The sequence below is a fragment of the Ricinus communis genome, chromosome 9 (assembly GCF_019578655.1).
Source record: "Ricinus communis isolate WT05 ecotype wild-type chromosome 9, ASM1957865v1, whole genome shotgun sequence".
Classification (NCBI taxonomy): domain Eukaryota; kingdom Viridiplantae; phylum Streptophyta; class Magnoliopsida; order Malpighiales; family Euphorbiaceae; genus Ricinus; species Ricinus communis.
Genome location: NC_063264.1, coordinates 438008 through 460006, shown reverse-complemented (window position 1 = coordinate 460006; position 21999 = coordinate 438008). Strand labels below are relative to the sequence as shown.

Sequence of the window (21999 nt, the reverse complement as noted above, 5' to 3'; positions counted from 1 at the left end):
TGAAATTCTAAAAATCTAATATTTATAATGTTCATAATCTTTGCAATAAACAAGTAAGAGAAAGAAAGAAAAAATAAAAGATATTTAAATTGTTAGTTTCTTTTGCTGAATTTTAATAAAAGATAATTAAAATATTAGAGAAAAATATATATTGTTAAATTAATTATTTATTTATTTATTTAAATGACACTAATTTATTTATGAAATAATTCAATAATTCTAATGTAAACATTAATAAATCTTAATTAATAATTCTGGAAGAGGCTAAAATTAAAATGTCAACGTCAGAGGCTACGGCTAGTATTTCTTTCTGAAAATACAGAGATGAAAGTGTTATGGGGGCAAACTTTGGGTATACAAATGCAACTATTCCCATTTAGTCTTATTACAATTCCTCTCAAGTTATCTGTAGGAGCTGCGCTGAGTCAATTTTCAAAGGAGATTGAGTTTGAGTGGTTTTAGCAAGAGAGATGTAGCCTGTAACTGGGAGCAAATAACATACAAGAAATTTACTTTTAAGCATTCCGTTTGTTTGGTTTTTTTGGTGGTGATTATGCATAAATGAAGAAGAAAGGTTCTTAAATCTGCATTGCAGACGAGACTATGATATCAGATAGCAATGGCATAGAAGAAGGACACCAGTAACAGAACCATGCCATACTTGCATCCTAATCTACCTGTAGCTGTCTTTATGAAATTTAGGACTCCTTCAAAACCAGGGCACGCATTTGAAGCTGCATTTCAAATTTCCGCATATTGCACGCCTCCTCTATTTTTGAGTCGAAGAAGAAGCTGCAAAGGCAAGGGTCTGCCAAACATTCTCAACTCTACTTGTGGGAGCTCTTTGAGTAGAGAGGGTTTTACTCCCTATGCGGCATATGTGGTCAAGCTTCTCATCAATAAGGAAACTACTCTGTCCTGTTGTCCACCATGATCATAATGGACCAACATCTTCTGTTAATTGATTTAGCCAAAGGGCAAAAATAGTAATAATAATAATACACCAGCGGCCAGCCAGTGTCTTCTGGTATTTTTATTATCTGGGCATCTATCATTTTCCTGTGAGAGTGAAAATAAGGCCGCGTAAGGGATGTCTATCCTACAGCTCTATTTGGGGAAATTACGCGGCGGCTTCCTCTACGGATGAACCCATCAAAGAATGTTGAGAGTACGGCCCGTCTGATTGAGTCGTAGATAAAGAAAGTTTTGTGCTTTAAATTTGAGAAATTTCCCCCGGTTGCGCAGCTTATGGTTTTGCTACCTCCTTCGAACACTTTTTCCAGGTATGTTACGTTGCTTCCAATCACCATGGCTTATCAGTTTTACGTTCAATTCTCAACTCCTTCATCAATCATTATATCTAGTTCTACGGGCCTCCATTTCTGCCTCAGGCTCAATTATTGACTTTTCTAATTGCATTTTTTGCAACTTGTAATTACCGTTCATAACAAGTTTGTGGGACCGTAGCTACCCTTTCTGTTAAAATTGATCAAACCTTTGGTGTTCCCATGTTTGGCCAACAGCTGAGACTTTCTCTGTGTCATGACTAGTATTGGGAGCATGGGTTTCAGATTTCTTCTAGTTGCACTCTGTCTCGGGGCGTGGCTGGGTGCATCTTCCTCTAGCAGACTAGTGAAAATTGGTCTAAAGAAGAGGCGTTTAGATCTTTACAGCATTAATGCTGCAAGGATCACCATAGCTGATGCTTCTGCTAGCTTCGGATGGCCAAAAGCAGATGTTGTTTACTTAAAGAATTACCTCGATACCCAATATTATGGAGAGGTTGCCATTGGATCACCCCCACAAACTTTCACTGTCGTCTTTGACACTGGCAGCTCCAATCTTTGGGTCCCGTCTTCAAAATGCGTTTTGTCAGTATGTACTGCTGCATTCTTTTAGTTTTCATTTATTTATTAACGGTTTTTATTTCCTGGATTCCTTCCATAATTTTGCAGCACATCCCTCTATTGCAGATAACTTGTTATTTTCATTCCAAGTTCAGGGCCAAGATGTCCCGCACTTATACAAAGATCGGTAATTTTGCCCCCGAACCTGCTTTTCTTTTGAATGTATCTTGATTATTGAACTAGATTATTGTGATAACATATCCAGGACTTATTTTAATCCATTGGTTGGATTCCTTATATATTCAGGATTACCTTGCAAAATTGATTATGGTTCTGGATCCATTTCTGGTTTCTTCAGCCAAGACTATGTCAAACTTGGGGATGCTACAGTTAGAGATCAGGTGCATGATTTTTTCCTTCAATAAAATTCTATAGCTTAGATTATTATTTGTAATTCAGCTGCAAGCCGTTATGACTTTTCAATATTCAGGAGTTCGTTGAGGTTACAAGAGAAGGACTTTTAGCTTTCTTAGGTACGCAGTTTGATGGGATACTTGGACTTGGATTTCAAGAAATCACTGTGGGGCAAGCTACACCTGTGTGGTACACTTCGTGTGCATTATTAGTTTATTCATTTACTGTATAGAGAGTCTCCAGAGAAGGGGAGACAGTTTACGTGTATTGCTCCTTTGGCTGCACTGGTCCTAGTGTCGATGCATTTGAACTCAACAATGATCCATCTGCAGGTATAATATGGTACGGCAGGGTCATGTCAACCAGAAACTCTTCTCTCTCTGGCTAAATCGGGATCCAACAGCAGGAATGGGTGGTGAGATTGTCTTTGGAGGTCTTGACTGGAGGCACTTCAGAGGTGAACATACATATGTTCCGGTAACTGAAAAGGGCTACTGGCAGGTACAATGGCATTAAAAGTTGTTGATTCCTTCCAACCATTTTCTTTTCAACTAGCTAACTAATGTTGAACTTCCTAGATTGAAGTGGGAGATGTATTTATTGCCAAGAAATCAACAGGTGATGCCCTAGCATATTGTCAAAGTGGTGCTTATAACTTTCAGATAACATTTTATTTTAAAATGTAAGGTTGACAGAAGATCTTTTTAAGTTATAATCGAACCTGAATGAATGCCTTTCTTGCTCGCCCAGTATGCTCTCTTATGAACTTTGTCCTTTTAAGTTACCAGGGAACCTATAATTGTCTTTCTTGCTCGCCAATGAATGCTCTCTATGCACTATCACCAGCTCTAAATCAATGATCCAAATTCTCAGGAATGTGCGAATATGGCTGTGCTGCCATTGTGGACTCGGGAACTTCATTTATTGCTGGTCCAACTGTAACTGTTTCCTACCTTTAAGATTTATTGTTTGTTCTTTTTTTCTTCTTCTTCAAGAGTGCTTTTCTTTTTAACTACTCTCACCAGCTCCAGTTTTCAGACTATTGTGACTCAAATTAACCATGCAATTGGAGCACAAGGGATTGTAAGCTTGGAATGTAAAAGTGTTGTCACCAAGTTTGGAGATTTGATATGGGAATCACTAATTTCAGGGGTTTGTTAAGTGTTGTTAGTTCAGTTCATGGGAAGTAAAGTAAGGAGATTTATCTTACAATAAATGTCCCATCTTTGCAGTTACGACCTGAAATTGTATGTGTGGATATTGGACTCTGTGTCTATAACAATAATTCCAGGTATTTGAACATTAGTCAAGTTTTTTCTTCTTTGTGTTCTCTTGCTTTCAGTTCCCGAATAAAAATCTGTACCGAGTGCTGCAGGACTGTTATTAAGACTAAAGCGGACGATAGGGACGGAGATAAATCATCTTCTTTAGATGAGAGTGCCCTGTGTACTTTCTGTGAAATGATTGTTTTCTGGATTCAAGTACAACTTAAACAACAGAAAGCAGAAGAAAAAATATTCAAATATGTAGATGAGGTCCATATCCCTGAACTTTCATTTCCAATGATGAATATTTGAGCATCCAACTAGTTATTGATGTCCTGATTTTGAACCCAAGACTTGTTTTCTTTTTTTGTTAAAAAGCTGTGTGAGAAGCTTCCAGATCCAATGGGGAAATCATTCATCGACTGCGGTGACATCACAAACATGCCTTATGTTACATTCATCATTGGGAATAAATCGTTTCCTCTGTCTCCAGAACAGGTTTTGTTGTAATTTAGTTAGTTGATCATTCGTTGTTCATCGCTGTAATACATAACCGACACTGCAACAATGAATGATTTCAATACAAGTAACTTGTGTGGGGTTTTTTCCTTTTCTTGGTTCAGTATGTAGTTAAAGTGGAAGAGAAGTATGGTACAATCTGCCTGAGTGGGTTTACTGCTTTGGATGTGCCTCCTCCGCAAGGTCCCCTTTGGTATGCAACAGCTCAATCGTTTATGATAATGGAATTATATGTGCGTACGAAGGTATTACCCTATTCTGTAATAATCTTGTGCAGGATTCTTGGAGATGTCTTCTTGGGAGCATATCACACTGTATTCGACTTTGGTAATCTTCGGATAGGCTTTGCTAGAGCTGCCTAGTACTCTTCTACTCTTCTTGATGATAACAAACTTTGGTGCCAAATTGCCAGCTTTAGCTATTGGCTTACATCAACAAAACCTTTTGTCGCTATCCAGACTTAACATTGATGCATATATAAGTTATTTCCCATTTTCTTGCAAACCAAATTTTTTGGAATCTATTTAAAAATTGTCCTAACTCAAACTGACCTGCAAAAAGGAAGAACAAAAAACAAACACCTGCACCAGCCGGGAATCGAACCCGGGTCTGTACCGTGGCAGGGTACTATTCTACCACTAGACCACTGGTGCTTGTGGTGTTGATTGTTCATTCTAATTTAATTAATATCAAAGTCCTCAGTGGTCTCCTCTTTTGCAATATCATTCGCTAATTTCTTTATTTTTCAGCATCTTAGTAGGATTTAGAAAAATTGGATCACTCTATCTAAAAACTCATTGCTTTTATTTATATCCTTTGTTCGTTTGTAAGATTTTTATGTTTAGAATTCAGAATAAACTCTGAATACAGAGAAGAAAAGGGAGGCAGCACTATTGTGATTAAGAGCAGATGAGAAATTAGGGTCAGTGGAGATAGCTGGAACAACTGAATCCGGTAAGTTGCTAGGGGGGAGGGGCACAGGTGAAGCATATATAGTTTGGCAGGCTCAAAGGATGAACATATACGGCTGGTTAAGTAAGTCGAGTGGAATATGTCATATCCAAGGATCCGTTTTTCTTTCTATTAGTGTTGTTTTTTCCTTTTGGAAGACTGGGGTGGGATCTAAATTAGACAAGCTAAAACCAAAGACAATCCTCTGATCTGTTTAAAAGATTCTTTTTCTTGTCATTTCTTTTATTATGATCTTACAAAGTTTGGCTATTTCTGTCCACCCAGGAACGTTATCTTATCTCTCTCTCTGCCCTCCATAAGGCCCAACTACCCCCCTGCATTTCCTTATTTTCCCATATCATATGCCTCTCTGCTATAGCTTTTACTATAATCACCATGTAACTTGCGAACATTTTCGTTCAATCAATCCTCAAGCAAACACAAATCCAATTTGACTAGGCAAATGTAAAATTTAATTCATTAGATTAGTCGGTGTGGTGCGCATCAGCAGCATATACAAATCTATATATATAATGGAACGGAAATTATCTGCAACAGTGGAGTCATTGTATTAATTACATACTAGTGGGATTGAATTCATAGTTTAGCATACTTTTTGAGGTTGTCAGCAGCGTCTTTAGCATATTCAGGGACAGGCATATTGCATAGAAGAGTGACCCTGGATGATGAAACCAAGGATTTGCTCTGCCCCTGTGTGTTTGAAGGATCCACCTTCCAGAGCTGCACTTCCCAAACCTGTTTTTGGATGAGCAGCCTAATTACCCCGTCAAATATATATATATAGAGAGAGAGATAAAAGAGGATTGCCTCTGGTGTGGTGGTGAGTAATTGGAGAGTTTTGTTTTCTTTACCTGAATGGTTTTGCCAAGATTGAGAGGAACAGCTTCAGCGAAGACAAGGTCACCAAGCTCGGCGCGCTTAAGATGACTAATGGTAAGGTGAATACCGGCCACCCTTTGAAATCCTGATGCGATGTGGGCCCCCATGCTAGCCAGTGCCTCCGATATCAGGGCTGATACTCCCCCGTGCAATACCTTGAACGGCTGCTCTTGTTTTCGGTTTTCAGTCCCAATTTAAAAAAATAAAAAAATGACATCAAAGATACATATATTACAATTGTAAGAGAGGAGGAGAGATGAGAGAAAAATGAAAGACCTGAACGCACTTGTCGGAAACGAAAAGGCGGCCAGTGACTTTATGGGGAGACAAATCTTGTATTTCGAAGCCAACAGCATGGAGTAGAGAGTCCAGATTTGCTGTTTTGGATGATGATTGCTCCATAAATTGCTTTTACAAACAACTTGGATGGGAATTAGTTGGTGAATGTTTTTGAATGAATCTGGGGAAGTTTTGTTTTTTTCTTTGGCTTTTGGTGTTAAAAGATTATCCTATTTCTTGGGGAGAGTGTGATTGAAAGGTAAAAGGAGGAGGGCAGGGTTGGTGGGGTGGGGTGGGGTGGGGTGGGGAGTAGCTGGTTTCGTTAAGTTAGGTGTGATGCGAGTGAGAGGCTCATGCAAAAGCCATTTGGTGATTCATTCATTTGTTCCTGGTGGACCAACTATGGCCATTGGGCCTCGTCCTTCCTTTCCCTTTCAATTTCCCACAACTTAACTACTACCGCTGCCGTCCAATTGTTATAACATCGACCACTCTAATCCTAATTCTATAAAATCCATCAACACGTATAGTAGTAGGGGGAGAATAAAAGGGTTAATTGTAACGCTGGTACCAAATCTTTGTACTTTTTTTTTAAATGGTACCAAATTTTCAATTTGTTTCTTTTTGGTACCACTCATATTATTTCTGTATCTTTCGCCAGTACCAAAGAGGAATTTGACACTTATTTGCTGATGTGGCTGCCGGATTTTGAATTGATAACACACCACTTGCCACATTTGTTGCTGACTCAACAGCTTAATTCCTAGTCAGCAATTAACTAATTACTTTAAATTTGAGCTAAAAAATTGAGAGAAATTGTAATGAAATTGATTTCTTCCTCTAAGCTAACCCAAAAGTAACCGTTAGTACCAAACCTCCAAAATCAACGCAAACCACTCGACTTCCACCTCCATTGTCAAGAATCTCTGAATCTTTCATTTCTCGTCTCTGACCTTCTTCTTCGTACCTGGACTTTGCGACATTGTAGAACAATAACACTCAAATGGCGAGTAAGGCAGAAAGCCGAAGATCCACCACTATACTATAAGTAGAAGCGGACCGATAGTTATTCTGTAGTTATTGAAAGCTATTTTGCATCTTTCATTGAGTAATGCATGCTGCATTTATTTGGAAGTTAACAATGCAGGGGCTAGGTTTTCCCTAATTCCTTTTTAAAAATGCAAAGAATGTTGATGATGTTTGTTTATAAACACTGCTTGTGTGTGGTTGTTTCACATTTGTTTAATTTATTTATTTTTCAATGCCTAATTCCGAATACTTCACTTTGTATTGGCATGATTATAGAGTTGATGTTAGAGGTGAACCTAAGCTATGGGATATAGGAGCTGTAGATTTTTATAGTTTAGATAAGATATCCAGGATAGAAATTAATTCAATGGCTAGAGAGCTAGGTCTGAATCCTGAACCAATGCTGATTATGTGGAAGGATCCTACAAAGAGTATAAGTGATAGGTTGAGAAGCCTTGAAACTGATAAGGATGCTTTAGAAATGGCAATGGTTGTGGAGGGTTCTCAATTAATGCATATATTTAGTAGGGATAAGTGGAAAATAAAAGAAAAAGCTAAGGAAGAAGTTTCGGGAGGTGTGAAAAATAAGGATGATGGCAGCTGTAAGGATAGTGATGTAGATTCAGAGGACAGTGAGTTTGTGGACTCTGATTATGACCTGAGGGATGAAGATGTTGATGATGATGCCATGTTTGATGAGTTTGTTGATAAGGAGCTTGAGATGGACAGACCATCTGGTTGTACAAGTGCTAGGCAACCTGCTGAGGAGTTGTCTGAAGAAATATGTCACGACCCCACCCGTGGGCCCGTGACCGGCACTAGGGAATGGGTAGGCTTAAGGCCACCGAAACCCGTAATAAGCTTGACACTCATTGATTTAAACAAATCTCATCTCAAATTTATATTATTAAAACCATAAATTATCTTAATAGCTACATTCTACATAAATACTTCGGTCTACCAGAAAAACTAGGCGAGACCTGAAACTCAGAAAATTTACAACTGATACATCTACTATTACTACTGCGGAGAATCTAAGATTTACCAATTTACATACCAAATCAAATACATCACCCGATGATGAAGGAGTCGGGTTACTGAATAAGAGTCACGAGAGGACTAACAGTCACGAATCAAAATAAGAAAATGAGGATCGGTCTCGAGAGTGAGTTAAAATCAAATAATCTAGGGACTATTGCTTCTTCTCAGAAAACATAGATTATTCAAATCAGTATATCAAACCATACTATAATCATACCCTACTATTTCCTTCACATAAAATATTAATCATTCGAATCAAAATATCAACCATGCACGTAAATACAATCCATATTATAATCATACCACAATAAATTAATAAATAAATAAAAATATATTTTTACTTTTACGGGACGAGTGGCTCGGTAGAACCCTAAACCCCAAAATCTAGTAGCCATTCGGCTCTCTTAATCCAATAAGGTAGCAATGCTCGACCAGGGACCTTACCTCCACCGGTCACTTAAGTATCCAAATAAGAAATTTAGTAGCCATTCGGCTCTCTTAATCCAATAAGGCCCCGAGAGCAATGCTCGACCGGGGACCTTACCTCTAGTCCGGTCACTTAAGTATCCAAATAAGGCGCCGAGAGCAATGCTCGACCGGACCTTACCCATAAAAATCCGATTACATGTCCATGATCATTCTGGGGTGATGTAACCCATCAAAGTGGCATGTTCTACAAAAGCCACATTTCCCAATTCTCAATCATCACAAATAATAAATATCATTATCTAATGAACTCACCCAACACATATCGAAATAAAGATTAACGATTTAGGGTAAAACAACGTGCAATTCGTGAGGGGGAAAAATAATAACGCTTGTATTATTAATCAAGTGAAATCATTTATTTTGTGATACTAATAATCATGTTAAGCATGAATTCTAAAATAGCGTATTAAAATCGGACCTAGCAATAGTGCAAAGATTAAATGACTTTAACTCACAGAATTGGGCGACCTCCTAGCTCGCTCCGGTGCTTGATTGGAGCGAGCCGAATGACAGATCATCTAATCACGGAAAACAATTTATCAAAACGCTGAAACAATCGATCATTAATCCTAGGTCTAGACTCGCCTAAGAATCTCGACTCGGGAGAATTCTACCGAAAATCCGTGAGAACCTCCCCTACAACACGAACATTACCCCCCGTAAAAGCGGGTCCAGGACTGCCGGAAAAACACTCTAAATATCCAACAATTTAAACAACGGGAGTCGGGTCCCCAAACTTCACTATTTCCCGACTCCGCCATACGGCACAAAATACGAGGCAAGCAAATTGACAGACAATTATTTTTGACTCACAAATATCATCAAATACTCAATATAACCCAATAAACACAAATTTAAAATCAAAGGATTTCTAAGACCAACGGCCAGAGAAAATTACCGGACGGCCGAGTCCGATCGACGATCCGAACACACCATCGGACTCACAACGACGCTACCGATGACGATCCTCGCCCGATTTTCCGATCCGCACCCGATCATCCGGGAGATTTGCGGACGATCTTGACCGTCGATTTGCAAACGAAGCCCGATCGCCCACGAAACCAGTGCCATCGCGAAGCTTGGTGAGGAGAGTCGGGATATGCCCTCCGATCGTCCATCCTCACGGAGCTCGGCCGGAAAAACTAGAAAACACGGCTGCCACCACTTCGCTGAACTCTCTCCTCCGGCCACCAAAAGGAAGCTCTGTGCCACCGAGATCGGGGAAGGCCGGGCTGGAATGGCGCCGGAAGCTTCTGGCTGCCTGGCTCGCTCGCTGCCCGGCGTCCCTTTCTCTCTTCTCTCTCTCTCTCCTCCTTTCTTCTTCCCCGATTTTCTTTCCTTTCAATATCGACATTAGGCCCCCGAACTTTTCCTTATTACAATTTGGTCCCTCAACTTTCTTAATTACTTACAATTCCATCCATCAAAATTCTAATTTAACCCCCAAACTTTCCTTTAGCCTTTCAATTAAGCCCTTAACTAATTAATTTGTGCCAAATCCGAATTATTGAAAATACACAATTAAATTAAATAATCAATTTCCAACTCAAAATTTAATACTACTAATCAATTATAATACCAATTTTCCCAAAATTCTTTTATAAAAACATCCCTTACAATTTCTATCATAATTTTTCAATATATAATTTTACTTATATAAATATGCATTTGGGAAAAATTTTGAATAACCAAAATATAATCATTTCTCAAATAATTTACTTGAATAATTTCTTAAAATTTCAAACTAATTGGGTAGAGAAAATAACTCATTTATTTGATTAATATTAAATTTTTCATTAAATCATTTCAAATTAAACCCAATAATAATGAAGCTAAAATTAACTTAAATAAAAACTCATTATTAAATATATAAAAATTTCGGGTGTTACAAAATAGATACAACAGTTTATGGTCCATCATATGAGCTGGTGTCATGCTCCTCATCTGAACACAACGATGCAGAATTAAGGAAGCAGAGATGGCATGTGTTTAATGAGGAGACTGACATGGAAAATCCCTGGGTCAAGATTGGAATGCTCTTCAGTTCTTTCAAACAATTCAAGGATGCTGTGAAGAGCTCATCAATCAAAAGCAGAAACCAGGTTATATTTGGGCCAAATACAAGGCAGAAATGCAAGGCAAAATGTAAGAAAGGATGTCAGTTTTTCATTTAGGCCTACCTGCTGAACTCAGACAAACAAAGGCGTATAAAGTCACCAATTTCACTTTCGAGAGGCGTCTGATAGGCATGTTAATGCCAATTGGATAGCTGAACAATATGTTGAAAGGTTCAGAGCTGATCCCGGTTGGGCAATTCAAGGGATCATACAAGCTGTAAAAGAAGATTCTGGCATTGAAGTGTCCAGATTGAAAGCATGGAGAGCAAGAAATGCTGCTTTGACATTTAACAATGGTGATGAGACAGAACAACTTTCTAGCCTTCATGATTACAAGCTAGAACTCTTGAGAAGTAATCCAGGAAGCACAATAGTTTTTGGTTTGAATGAAGGTGTTTTTAACAGCATGTATGTGTGCTTTGCTGCATTGAGGGAAGGATTTAAGTTTTGTAGGCCTTTCATATCTTTGGATGGCTGTTGGCTGAAAGGAGTATTTGGAGGACAGTTTCTCACAGCTGTTGGTTTAGATGCAAATGACTGCATCTACCCAATTGCATGGTGTGTTGTGCAAAAAGAAAACAAGGAGAACTGGAAATGGTTTTTGGAGCTGCTGGCTCAAGATGTGGGGATAACAAACAGTTATCAATGGGTGTTTATGACTGACAGGCAGAAGGTAAATACTCTTCACAATTTGTTTTTCTATTCCTTCATATATTTTGGCATAATGGTATTAATTGTGTATTGTTCTTTTGGAATAGGGTCTTATTCCTGCCATTGAAGAACTATTCCCTAATTCTGAACATAGATTTTGTGTTAGACATGTGCATAATAATTTTAGGAAGAAATTTAATAGTCTAAGGTTAAAAAAACTTGTTTGGGGTGCTGCTAAGGCAAGTTATGTCCAGATTTTTCAAAGGATAATGGAGAAGTTTGCAGCAGCATCACATCATGGACATAATTACATGAATAGCATCCCTCCTCATCACTGGTCTAGATCTCATTTTAGGACTGATGCTAAGTGTGACATGTTGTTAAACAACTTATGTGAGTGTTTTAACAGTTTTATCTTAGATGCTAGAAGCAAGGGTGTGATAGCTATGAATGAGGTTATAAGAACAAAATTAATGAAGAGGATACATAAGAACAGGGATGCTATGAAAAGAGTGGCATCTGCTTACTGCCCTAGGATATTGAAAAAACTAGAAAAGAATAAAGAATTTTGCTGGATGTTTACAACAGAGTGGTCTGGAGGTGAGAGATTTCAAGTGGTTGGCCCAGGGGGATAGTTTGTAGTTGACAAATAAAAAATAACATGCACATGTAGGAGGTGGAATCTAACTGGAATACCTTGTTGTCATGTTGTATGTGCAATTTGGTATAACAATGAGAACCCTGAATTTTATATACATGACTTCTACAAGGTTGAAACATACCTAAAATGCTATAGCCATTTGATTAACCCAACCACCAGTAAAGAATTTTGGCCCAAGGCAACTGCCCCACCAGTCTTACCCCCCAAACCAATAAAACATAGAAAAGGCAGACCTGCTAGAAAGAGAAGGTTAGAGGAAGAAAGGATGGAGGGTCTGATCATAAATACTAAGGTCACCAAGAAGGGCTTTATGATGACATGCACAGTTTGTGGTGCTAAGGGCCACAACAAGAGGTTTCATGGTACTAGTGCTTCTATAAGGAGGGAAAAACTGCATGTAAGTATGCCATTCTTCTCATTTACTTATGCCTGTAGGTATACCCAATTGGTACCAAACATTGGTAACTTATATCAAATTGGTACCAAACATTAGTAAATTATATCAAATTGGTATCAAACATTAGTAACTTATATCAAATTGATACCAAACATTGGTTACTTATATCCAATTGGTTTAAAAGACCCCTTCAATTTCTTTCTTTCTTATTGTAGGTGAAGAGGAAGATAAAAAAATAGCAAAAGGAAAAGGAATCAAATGCTGCAACTACTGCTGCACAGAATATAGATGACCAACCTGATAATGTAGCTCCTACAGACACAGCTCCTTTAGGGACATCTTCAACATTTGATAATTTGTCACCGTTAATACCATTGTCACGGGTAAGTAATATGTCACTTATAATATTTATTCAGTAATGTCAACTGTTTGCTAACTTGAGACTTTATTATACAGTTATTCAATGTAACACCATCAGCAAAAGAATCAGAAAAACCTCCAGTTCAGTCTACTACATCACCTTCAAAACCTACCAGCAAGAAGAGTAAAAGCATTAATGATTTGTTGAGTGAGCTGCCACCAGATCTGGCCATTGGAAGACTTTCAGAAACACAGAAAGGAGGGACTGAAGCTAAGGGAAAAAAGACTTTCAAACCCCCAGGGTTGTTGAGCAAAGATCTTATGGATGAAGGAGTTACCACAAGAACAAAATAAGACAAAGAAAAACAGAAGATTGATGAAAGTGTTTCAACAAAGAAGAGAGCTTGGGTGCCTCCAGGAAATGCAAAGAACAAAGAAATTACAATTGGAAACCTTAAAAAATAAAATTTATTTTGGTTGTTGTGTTGTTAATATGTTAAAATATGTATGGACCTAACATGTGGTCCTTTGACAGAATTTCAATTTTTGTAATGGCTTTTGACAGCCTTGGGTGTAAGGTTCATGTGGACAGAATTTTCACATCCATTCACTTTTTGTTTAAACATTTCATTATTTAAAGTAATCAACAGAGTACAATTATTTTCTCTCAATTTGTCTGTTGCGAGGATTGCTCTATATAGGACATGTCTGTGCATATTTATCATAACAGTAACATTCATATGAAGCAATATTAATCAACTACTGTAAAAACCAAATACTCATTTATCATTTCATTCATTAATCAGTAAATTACATAACTAATAGTAGTTGTAAATACTACTACTGAATCCATAATACATCTTTAAGTAAAGCTATATCTTAAAAATAATAATCCATAACAGCCAAGCTTAGATAGGTCCATTCTGCACTTCATGCTCCTTCTTTCTTCTTTCATTTGCTGCAGCTTTGAATTTAGCAAATTAATCCATTCTTGTACTCATTCAGCAGCTCAATTGTAAGGTCAGATTTACCACTGTCCATTTTTAAGTTAATAAAATGACAAATGAAGAATAACAACTCAAAATATATCAATGTAAGCTAAGACAGCATCCCCAAAACTTACTATAACAGAGCATAACCAAACTTGCGCTCGGATTTCCTTTCTGTTCAAGAGACGAAGCTTCACTTTCAGTTGTTTTTGGCAAAGCTTCACTTTCAGTTCGACAGACGAAGTCACCATGCACATATAGATCCAACACTAAACACACTGTAATCCAATACGACACGATGAAGAACAAGGAAGCTACAGAATCGATTATTACAGAAAGTAAATCGATCGATATAATAAAAACTAGGTTTCATAATTTGAGAATTTTTCTGATTTAGGATTTTTTATTTGGGGTTTAGAGTTATAAATTGGGAATAAAAACTATATGTTTTTAATTGCTGAGTTGGATAACTATTTGTTGAGTCAGCAACAGATGTGGCAGGTGGTGTGTTATCAATTCAAAATCCGGCAGCCACATCAGTAAATAAGTGTCGAATTTCTCTTTGGTACTGGTGGAAGATACAAAAGTAATAGGAGTGATACCAAAAAGAAACAAATTGAAGGTTTGATACCATTTGGAAAAAAGTGCGAAGATTTGGTACCAGCGGTGCAATTAACCCGAGAATAAAACAAGTGATGATTTCGTGTGAAATTTTATAAAATTATTTTTAAATTGTATAAATTAATAAATATTATATTTATAAATAATGAAGATTTACATCAATTATAAAAAATTATATCCATTAATCTATTCAAATTAATATATATAATATAAATATAACTTAAATCATCATTACACAGTTATTAAACAAAAAGAATATCAAGATAAAGTTATACTATAAATATTTATATTATAGTGCATTTTCTTTCTAAAATTTGTGCATTCTACTTCTACAGTGTAAAATGCAGGGACTTTTGTCCTCGTTTTTCATTATTTTTAAATTTTTTAAAAATTATTTTAAAATAAATCTATAAAAATTAATATTATATTAAAAATTATACATAAATTTGAATTTTACATATCAATAATAAGTACGCATGTCAAAATTTAAAATCATATATGTCACAACATAGTAACACATATCAAAAAAAATTTATTAGACCATATACATATTAATATTTATCAATATTTTTTATTCATTTACATGTACTAAAATATTTATTTTCTATATGTATAATATCCATTAGATGTAATATTTTATAATAATTAATTTTTTTATATTGAAATATTTATTATCTATGAACTTAATATTCATTATGATTAATGTTCATGTTCATTTTCTTTGATGTATTATTTGTCAATGTTAATATTAATATTTATTATCTGGTACTGCAATATTCATTGTTTGTATATATAATGTTTATCAATATTCTCAAATAAAAATATTACTTATTTATAAAAGCTTTTATTATTTTTGTGATGCATGTTAAAAAAAATTTATGATTCATATAAACATTCATTATTTATAGGTATAATACTCATTAATTTGTCAATAGATATTTGTCATTAATGAAAATCATACTACTAATTCATTCAAATGTACATATAAGATATAAGTATAACATAAATTGTCCTTACACAGTTGATAAATAAGAAAAATCAAGCTAAAGTTATACTACAAATATTTATATTGTAGTACACATATCTTTTCAATAAAATTAAATTAACAAACAATGAATATTTTACATTTAAACAATAAATATAAGTTAATGAATATTTAATACAAAATCAATTGATATAAATTATTTAAAAATAATAATACGTCAGTGTCTAATGTACATGTCAGTATCTAATGCACACATCAGTGTTTGACACACGTGTCAGACACTAATAAAAAAAATTTTACCAATTAAACAACACCAAATAAATCCCTAAGTCACATAAAATTATATGGACCGTAATCCATCTTACATATTAAGAGTACCACCATATACTAACTAATGTGATGTAACCAACCAACCCTTACCCGCGACGACTAAAATGTTATTTTTCCCTTTGCATTTGGAGTCAATGTACAAATTACCTCAAATTTGAACTTTCTAGCTAATTTACTCAATCACTTACGTAATAGATTTAAAAAATTTATGATAAAATATTTCAAGTAAGTTTTGGCATATTAAACTATATAATTTAGTGATTGAACAATTAACCCACTAGTTGAATCAATAACTTATGGATTAAAATTTGAATCGATCGAGTTTGAAATTTTAAAAAAAATTATTAACCTATTCTTATTAGAAAGTAAGCTCACTCCTTGAAAGAAAAACAGATAAATGAACTCCCCGCCCTAGAGATATCAATAGATCACGAAATAATAAATTAAGAGAGAAAGTATTTAGATAAAGTAATATTAAAATAAAAATATTTTTTATTATTTTGAAGAAATGTTTAAAAGGAAAAAGGTAATGAGGCATATAAATGAAAAAAAAGGAGTGGACGTGAAACAAGAAAGAATAAATGAGAGAAGAGGAGCAAAGAAAGATGTGATTATGCCTGCCTGAAAGTGTTAGATGAAAAATGGAGTGAATTTCTGGCTCCGCTCAGATGTCCAAAAGGTAGACAGCTTGAATGCACTGCCAACAAAGTACTAATACACAGTACATAACCCTTCATTAAGACCCAATACTTTCTGCCCTAACTATCTATTACTTTAAATAATGGAATTAGTTCAAAAAAGGAGAGATCAAACACAGACACAAAAGAGAGACTAATCAGACATATACATACATATATATATACAGAAGCTTGCTTTTGCGTGTGAGTTTTATTTTGTTCCATATTCAATGTTTAGCGATTGTGCTTTTCCTGGGGGAGGTCTCAAGTACGAAGGTACGCGGCCCAACTTTATACTGCCTATATTCAAGACGTAGTTGTCAAGTATATATACTATCTGTGCAATGTAAACAAAAGCAAAAGTTGCTTCCTAACAACAAATTTGTGATACTTTACATATATATATACATGCTCTCCTCACTTTCTTTTTTGAAAAAGAAAGGCTGAAGGGGTGGGGAGGGCTTGAGTTAGGCAAGTATAGCACCACCACCATTACCAAAGTGTTAGGGTCAAATGGAAAGGAGAGGACAATAATTATTGTGCTTGGGGCCTTACTTTTACAACCATAATATTAATATTAATATGTCTTTTCGACGAATCTCTACAACTAAATATTACCCCTAATTAATATTATATAGTTATACAGTCCCTGGAGTCTATTCTATTACTGTTATGTTGTACTTATAAAAGCTGACTTTTTCCTAGCTGGCCTCTTTCCTTTCCTTATATAAATCGAAGTGAGATATTTGTGTAGCCAGTGCATATCAGTAGTCATATTAACTGAAACACCCCCCCAGCCAAAAGGAAGAAGAAGAAGAAGAAGAAAGAAAGAGAGAAATAAAAGAAAGGTCCATTTAAATAGTAGGTAATGGCAAGGCAGAGGAGATCATCATGTTTGTCGGTATTGAAGATATTCAAGGGATGGTGTTCCAACATTGGGAGAGATGATACAAGCGAAGATGGTTTGTATGTTAGAAGAATATGTGCCAGCGACGAAGATGGAAGACGTTGGATTGCAGATCCATGGATTGACGGCAGAGCCTCTGCATTTATTGCCAGGTTCTACGAGACTCGTGTTTCTGATCCTGACCGCCAGACTCTCGCTCTCTGATCCATTTCAAATATATGATATATAATATAGCTAGCTAGGATATTATACATATATATGTAATATTGTTGGATCATCCATCCATGCATGCCTTCTTCCCATTATATTATTTTGTTCTACTCTCTCTCTCTCTCTCTCTCTTGATCGTATTATATAGTTTTGTTAGCTGGTAGCCTCATCATGCATGATTTCAGGCTACCCTGCCTTGATCCATTCTCCTACCTACCTGTAACTCACAATAGTATTAATAATTCATCTTCCTTCATTTAAAGACATCTTAGCCAGCTTGTCAAGCAATTAATTTAAAGGAAAAATCATCTTGGAGGACTTACTTCACAACATATATATATATGGTAACATTTGTCTTTTGTCTTAAAACTTGCAATTGTACGTATCTCATGCTGCGACACATTAGAGATAATACGACTAATATGAAATTAATAAGCTCCTTTTGACAGTAAGTGCAACCATATACAGTTCATACATGATTATGTCTGAAAGCAGCACAATGTTGCTAGCTCTTAAATTTATATATATTTTCCTTTTTAAGTCATATCTCTCTCCTTTTTTGGCATTCAAATGCTCTTGGTTCCTTTTATTCATCTAATCTCTTTTTGTATCTTTGGAGACAATAACATATATTTTAACATAAAATTCGATACATTAATTCACTCTTTAAATTTAATCAAACAAGAAGTTAAAATAGTTGACTTCTCATCGTATATTGGGTCCAATCTTGTAACAGATTTTAATTGCTTAATATTTAGATCACGAGAATGACATATATTTTGTAACTAGTTTATGCTCATCACTTATTCAATCTTAAGATGCAATACATCAGAAAAAGTTGAACGAAAAAAAGAATGAACAGCTTTTCCTTATTAAATAATTGTGTTAAAACCACAAAAGGTAGAGTGTTTCGGTGTTCCATCAGGGGATTATGCATGTTGAAAATCACGAGTGCTATATATATATGTATATATATGAAGAAAGAACAGTGCTGTCATCAAGGTTTAGAATGGCAAAGGAACCTAATGCTTATACATGGTTTCCAACTCAGGACTACACCCACCAAAGAAAGCAAAATATATAAGCACCTCAAAATTAAAGTGGACCTAAACCCTAAGATCAAAAAGAAGATTAATTTTCAAGGGTTCATTGTTGTGGTGAAGGATCAGTATCATATATACAGCTAGCTAGCTGGCTAGTTTTAGTTCTTTTATTATTTTATTAAGGATATAAGAATAGGAATATGACCTTCTTCTCTCTTTTGGCTTTGGTTTTCTTTTCAGTTAAGGGTTAAGCCAAGCGGTTCATATGCGTTTGTGTGTGTGCGCCAGGCTAGAAAGGTAATTCTCACTCTGAGAGGTTCTTTCTCTCTTTTAAAGCTCTATAAGTACATGTATGTCTTTCTATCTTCTGCCTTTTTTCAGATCTCTTCTCTTCATTTTAATTTGTGTTTTCTCGCATGTACAGCGGTATTTCCCCTATCTTTGCCTCCTTTTCCTTTTCCTTTTTAGCGTTTGCGCTGAAAAAATGAGTTCCGGTGCTCAGAACACCTTAAATGGCATAAAGTCCTAATTATAAATTGAAAAAAAAAAAAAAAAACTATAGAAGTTAGAAGTACTCCTCTAAAGTTATAAAGTAAATACGTAAAAGCTTCCAAAATGAATAGTGGTTAAGAAAGGGAAGTATATATTGTAATAAAAATAACACTTGTAATAGTATGAAGAGTGAACAAGTATGTATCTATCAACCAAAAGCTTGCTGCCAATTAGATCAACAGAAGAAAAAATAAAACAAACTTGAATATTACTTGTATGTTGTGTGGTCTCTTTAGATATATATATATATATACATATACATATTACGAGTTAAGGCAGGCAGGTACAAATTTTGGCGCACAAGTTTGTTGATTGTGAATGAATTCACTAAGCTCCCACCGAAGGGGCTTCAAAACTTGAAGGGAACCGTCTAAGGGTCTGATCAAGAATAATAATCTTTGGACCACATATATATATATATATATAATATGATCGTGTGATCACTCATTCGTTATAATTTATATTTACCTGCCATGCCTATCAATTTTCTTCCCTTTAATCTATCACTTATTGCTTGCGTTGCGTACGGTTTTAAGCTTGAATATTATTCGCCTATGCCAATTGATTGCTGCTTTATGGTTCAAATGTGAATGGCTCATATAACACATTATAGTTGGCACACACTACTTGACAGATTCTCCTTTACTGCAAGCTACTCACTTCACATACGAGCTTGGGTCGTGTGCATTTATTTTATACTTACAATACAATTAGTATACTATTTGATTACATTATTGTGTTTACACATACAAATTAGCTTTTGCTCGAGTTTAACTATTTTCGTTTTGGATCCAGTCTAGAAACCCATCTATAGTCAAATAATAAACTCCTAGCCCACGACCCAATTCTACCTATATTATACTTTTTTTGACTCATTATAGTTTTGAACGAAAAAAATTCCTTAAGATAGATAGCCACATGGTGAAGAGTGCTACAGCAGAGAGCTAAGGAAGATTCTTGAATAAATTAAGATTGCCAATAATTGAAAATATTGTACATGAAAGCTATGTGAAGAAAGTGAGAATGTGGAACGAGAATGAAACCATTAGAAGCACGTTCAATACATATACATATATATTTCTCGTCAAACACATTACGCATGTAAATTATTATTATAAAAATTATAATATAAAAATATTTATTAAATATATGTAAATTGGTATTTGGTTTGAAGTGAGAGAAAAAAATTGAAAAAATTTACTCTTTTGTATTGAATGAATTAGTTTGTTACAAAAAAAATTAATGAGCTAATATAAATATGAGATAAATAATATAATAGCTAACATCCCCTCAAGTTGGATCTCGATGAGAAACAATAAGATGCAACTTGAAAAGTAATTTTTGATGTATTGCTGCTCCCAAAGGCTCAGTGAAGAGATCTATAACTTAAACTTTCGAAGGAATAAAATCAGGAGCCAAAAAACCTTTCTTATATTACTCCTTAACCACATGACAGTTAATATCTAGATGTTTAGTGCGCTCATAAAAAACGAGATTACTTGCAATATGTAGAGCAACCTTGTTATCACATTGAAATGGAATAGAAAAAGGGATGATAACATGCAAATCTTGTAACATATAAGATAACCATAAAAGCTCACAAGTAGTTATTGCCATAGATCTATATTCTGCGAAGATTTAAAGGTAGTGTGCTGCTTTTTACTCTTTCAGGATATGAGAGATTAACCAAAGAAAATGCAGAAATTAGTAACAAATTTCCTAGTGTCAACACAAGCACCCCAATCAGATTCACAATAAGCATGCAATATGTGATCACTATGAACAGGGTAAAAAAGTCCTAAATTAGGACAGTGCTTCAAATACTTAAGAAGATGCATAGTTGCCTCCCAATGAGCAATAAGAGGAGTTTGCATGAATTAGGATAAAAGTTGAACAGAAAAGCTGATGTCTATCCTAGTGATACCTAAATACAATAGTCTACCAATCAATCTTCTGTATCTAGATCAGGAAGTGGAGTACTTAAACTGTAGGATAATTTCAAACTAGTGGGCAAGGGAAAAAGACTTGGCTTGGCCCCTGCAACACGTGCATCAACCAAAATATTCAGGATATACTTCTTCTGATTAAGAGTAATGCGACTTGTGGACTTGTGAACCTCCAAACCTAATAAATACTTCAAAGGTCCTAAATCTTTTATTGTAAACTTTTCATCAAGAAAATTCTTAACTAGATTTATCTCAAAAATGTCATCTCCTGCCAGTAAGACATCATCCATATAAACAACTAAAACAGTGAAATGACCAGCTATAACTTTAGTAAACAAACAATAATCATGCATAAATTGAATAAACCCAAAACCAACCAATAAAGTAGTGAACTCAATCTTCCACTACGTAGAGGCTTGTTTAAGCCCATAGAGTGAACGAAGTAATTTACAAACCTCATTACACTTTGCTTTAGTATACCCTTGAAAAGGTAACAAGTAAACTTTCTCTTCTAGGCTTCCATGAAGGAAAGCATTATTGACATCTAGCTGCTCCAAATACCAGTTCTTACTTACTGTAAGAGCAATTAATAACCTTACTAACTTTGTTACGTGAGAAAATCTCTTTTTGTAATCAAGCCCTTCTATTTGATTATATCCCTTGGCTACTAACCTTGCCTTAAATCTTTCTACACTTCCATCAGCCATATGCTTAACTTTGTAAACCCATTTTGACCCAATGGCTTTCCTGTGCGCAAGTAAGGAAGTAAGAATCCATATGCCATTTTTCTTAAGGGCTTCTAACTCTAGCTGCATAGCA

At 35.4% G+C, this 21999-nt stretch overlaps 3 protein-coding genes and 1 non-coding gene across 5 annotated transcripts; 2 read left to right on the top strand and 2 right to left on the bottom strand.

Moving 5' to 3' along the window:
• The first annotated feature begins 337 nt into the window (after window positions 1-337).
• On the top strand, window positions 338-4554 carry LOC8261920 (cyprosin). Of its 2 annotated transcripts, none has more exons than XM_002519296.4 (14): window positions 338-1283; window positions 1551-1875; window positions 1974-2034; window positions 2154-2248; window positions 2338-2450; window positions 2594-2762; window positions 2840-2879; window positions 3135-3199; window positions 3300-3413; window positions 3494-3552; window positions 3637-3796; window positions 3905-4024; window positions 4150-4238; window positions 4323-4554. In XM_002519296.4, exons 1-14 carry the CDS (start codon window positions 1249-1251, stop codon window positions 4405-4407), a joined length of 1530 nt encoding a protein of 509 aa, XP_002519342.2. In that variant the 5' UTR covers window positions 338-1248; the 3' UTR covers window positions 4408-4554. The 2 variants fall into 2 exon arrangements, with proteins under 2 accessions (XP_002519342.2, XP_015574688.1); XM_015719202.3 differs by having other exon boundaries at window positions 340-1283; window positions 1524-1875.
• A 73-nt stretch (window positions 4555-4627) lies between these two features.
• On the bottom strand, window positions 4628-4698 carry TRNAG-GCC. The gene has a single exon. It is a non-coding gene; the product is annotated as a tRNA-Gly (tRNA).
• A 762-nt stretch (window positions 4699-5460) lies between these two features.
• Window positions 5461-6479, bottom strand: LOC8262609 (1,4-dihydroxy-2-naphthoyl-CoA thioesterase 1). Its single transcript, XM_002519297.4, has 3 exons — window positions 6173-6479; window positions 5869-6060; window positions 5461-5752 (listed from the first exon to the last, which is right to left on the bottom strand). Exons 1-3 carry the CDS (start codon window positions 6296-6298, stop codon window positions 5594-5596), a joined length of 477 nt encoding a protein of 158 aa, XP_002519343.1. The 5' UTR covers window positions 6299-6479; the 3' UTR covers window positions 5461-5593.
• A 957-nt stretch (window positions 6480-7436) lies between these two features.
• On the top strand, window positions 7437-13576 carry LOC107261254. The gene is made up of 6 exons (XM_048379241.1): window positions 7437-7989; window positions 10631-10872; window positions 10970-11524; window positions 11610-12560; window positions 12776-12943; window positions 13017-13576. Exons 1-4 carry the CDS (start codon window positions 7437-7439, stop codon window positions 12135-12137), a joined length of 1878 nt encoding a protein of 625 aa, XP_048235198.1. The 3' UTR covers window positions 12138-12560; window positions 12776-12943; window positions 13017-13576.
• The last annotated feature ends 8423 nt before the right edge of the window (window positions 13577-21999 follow it).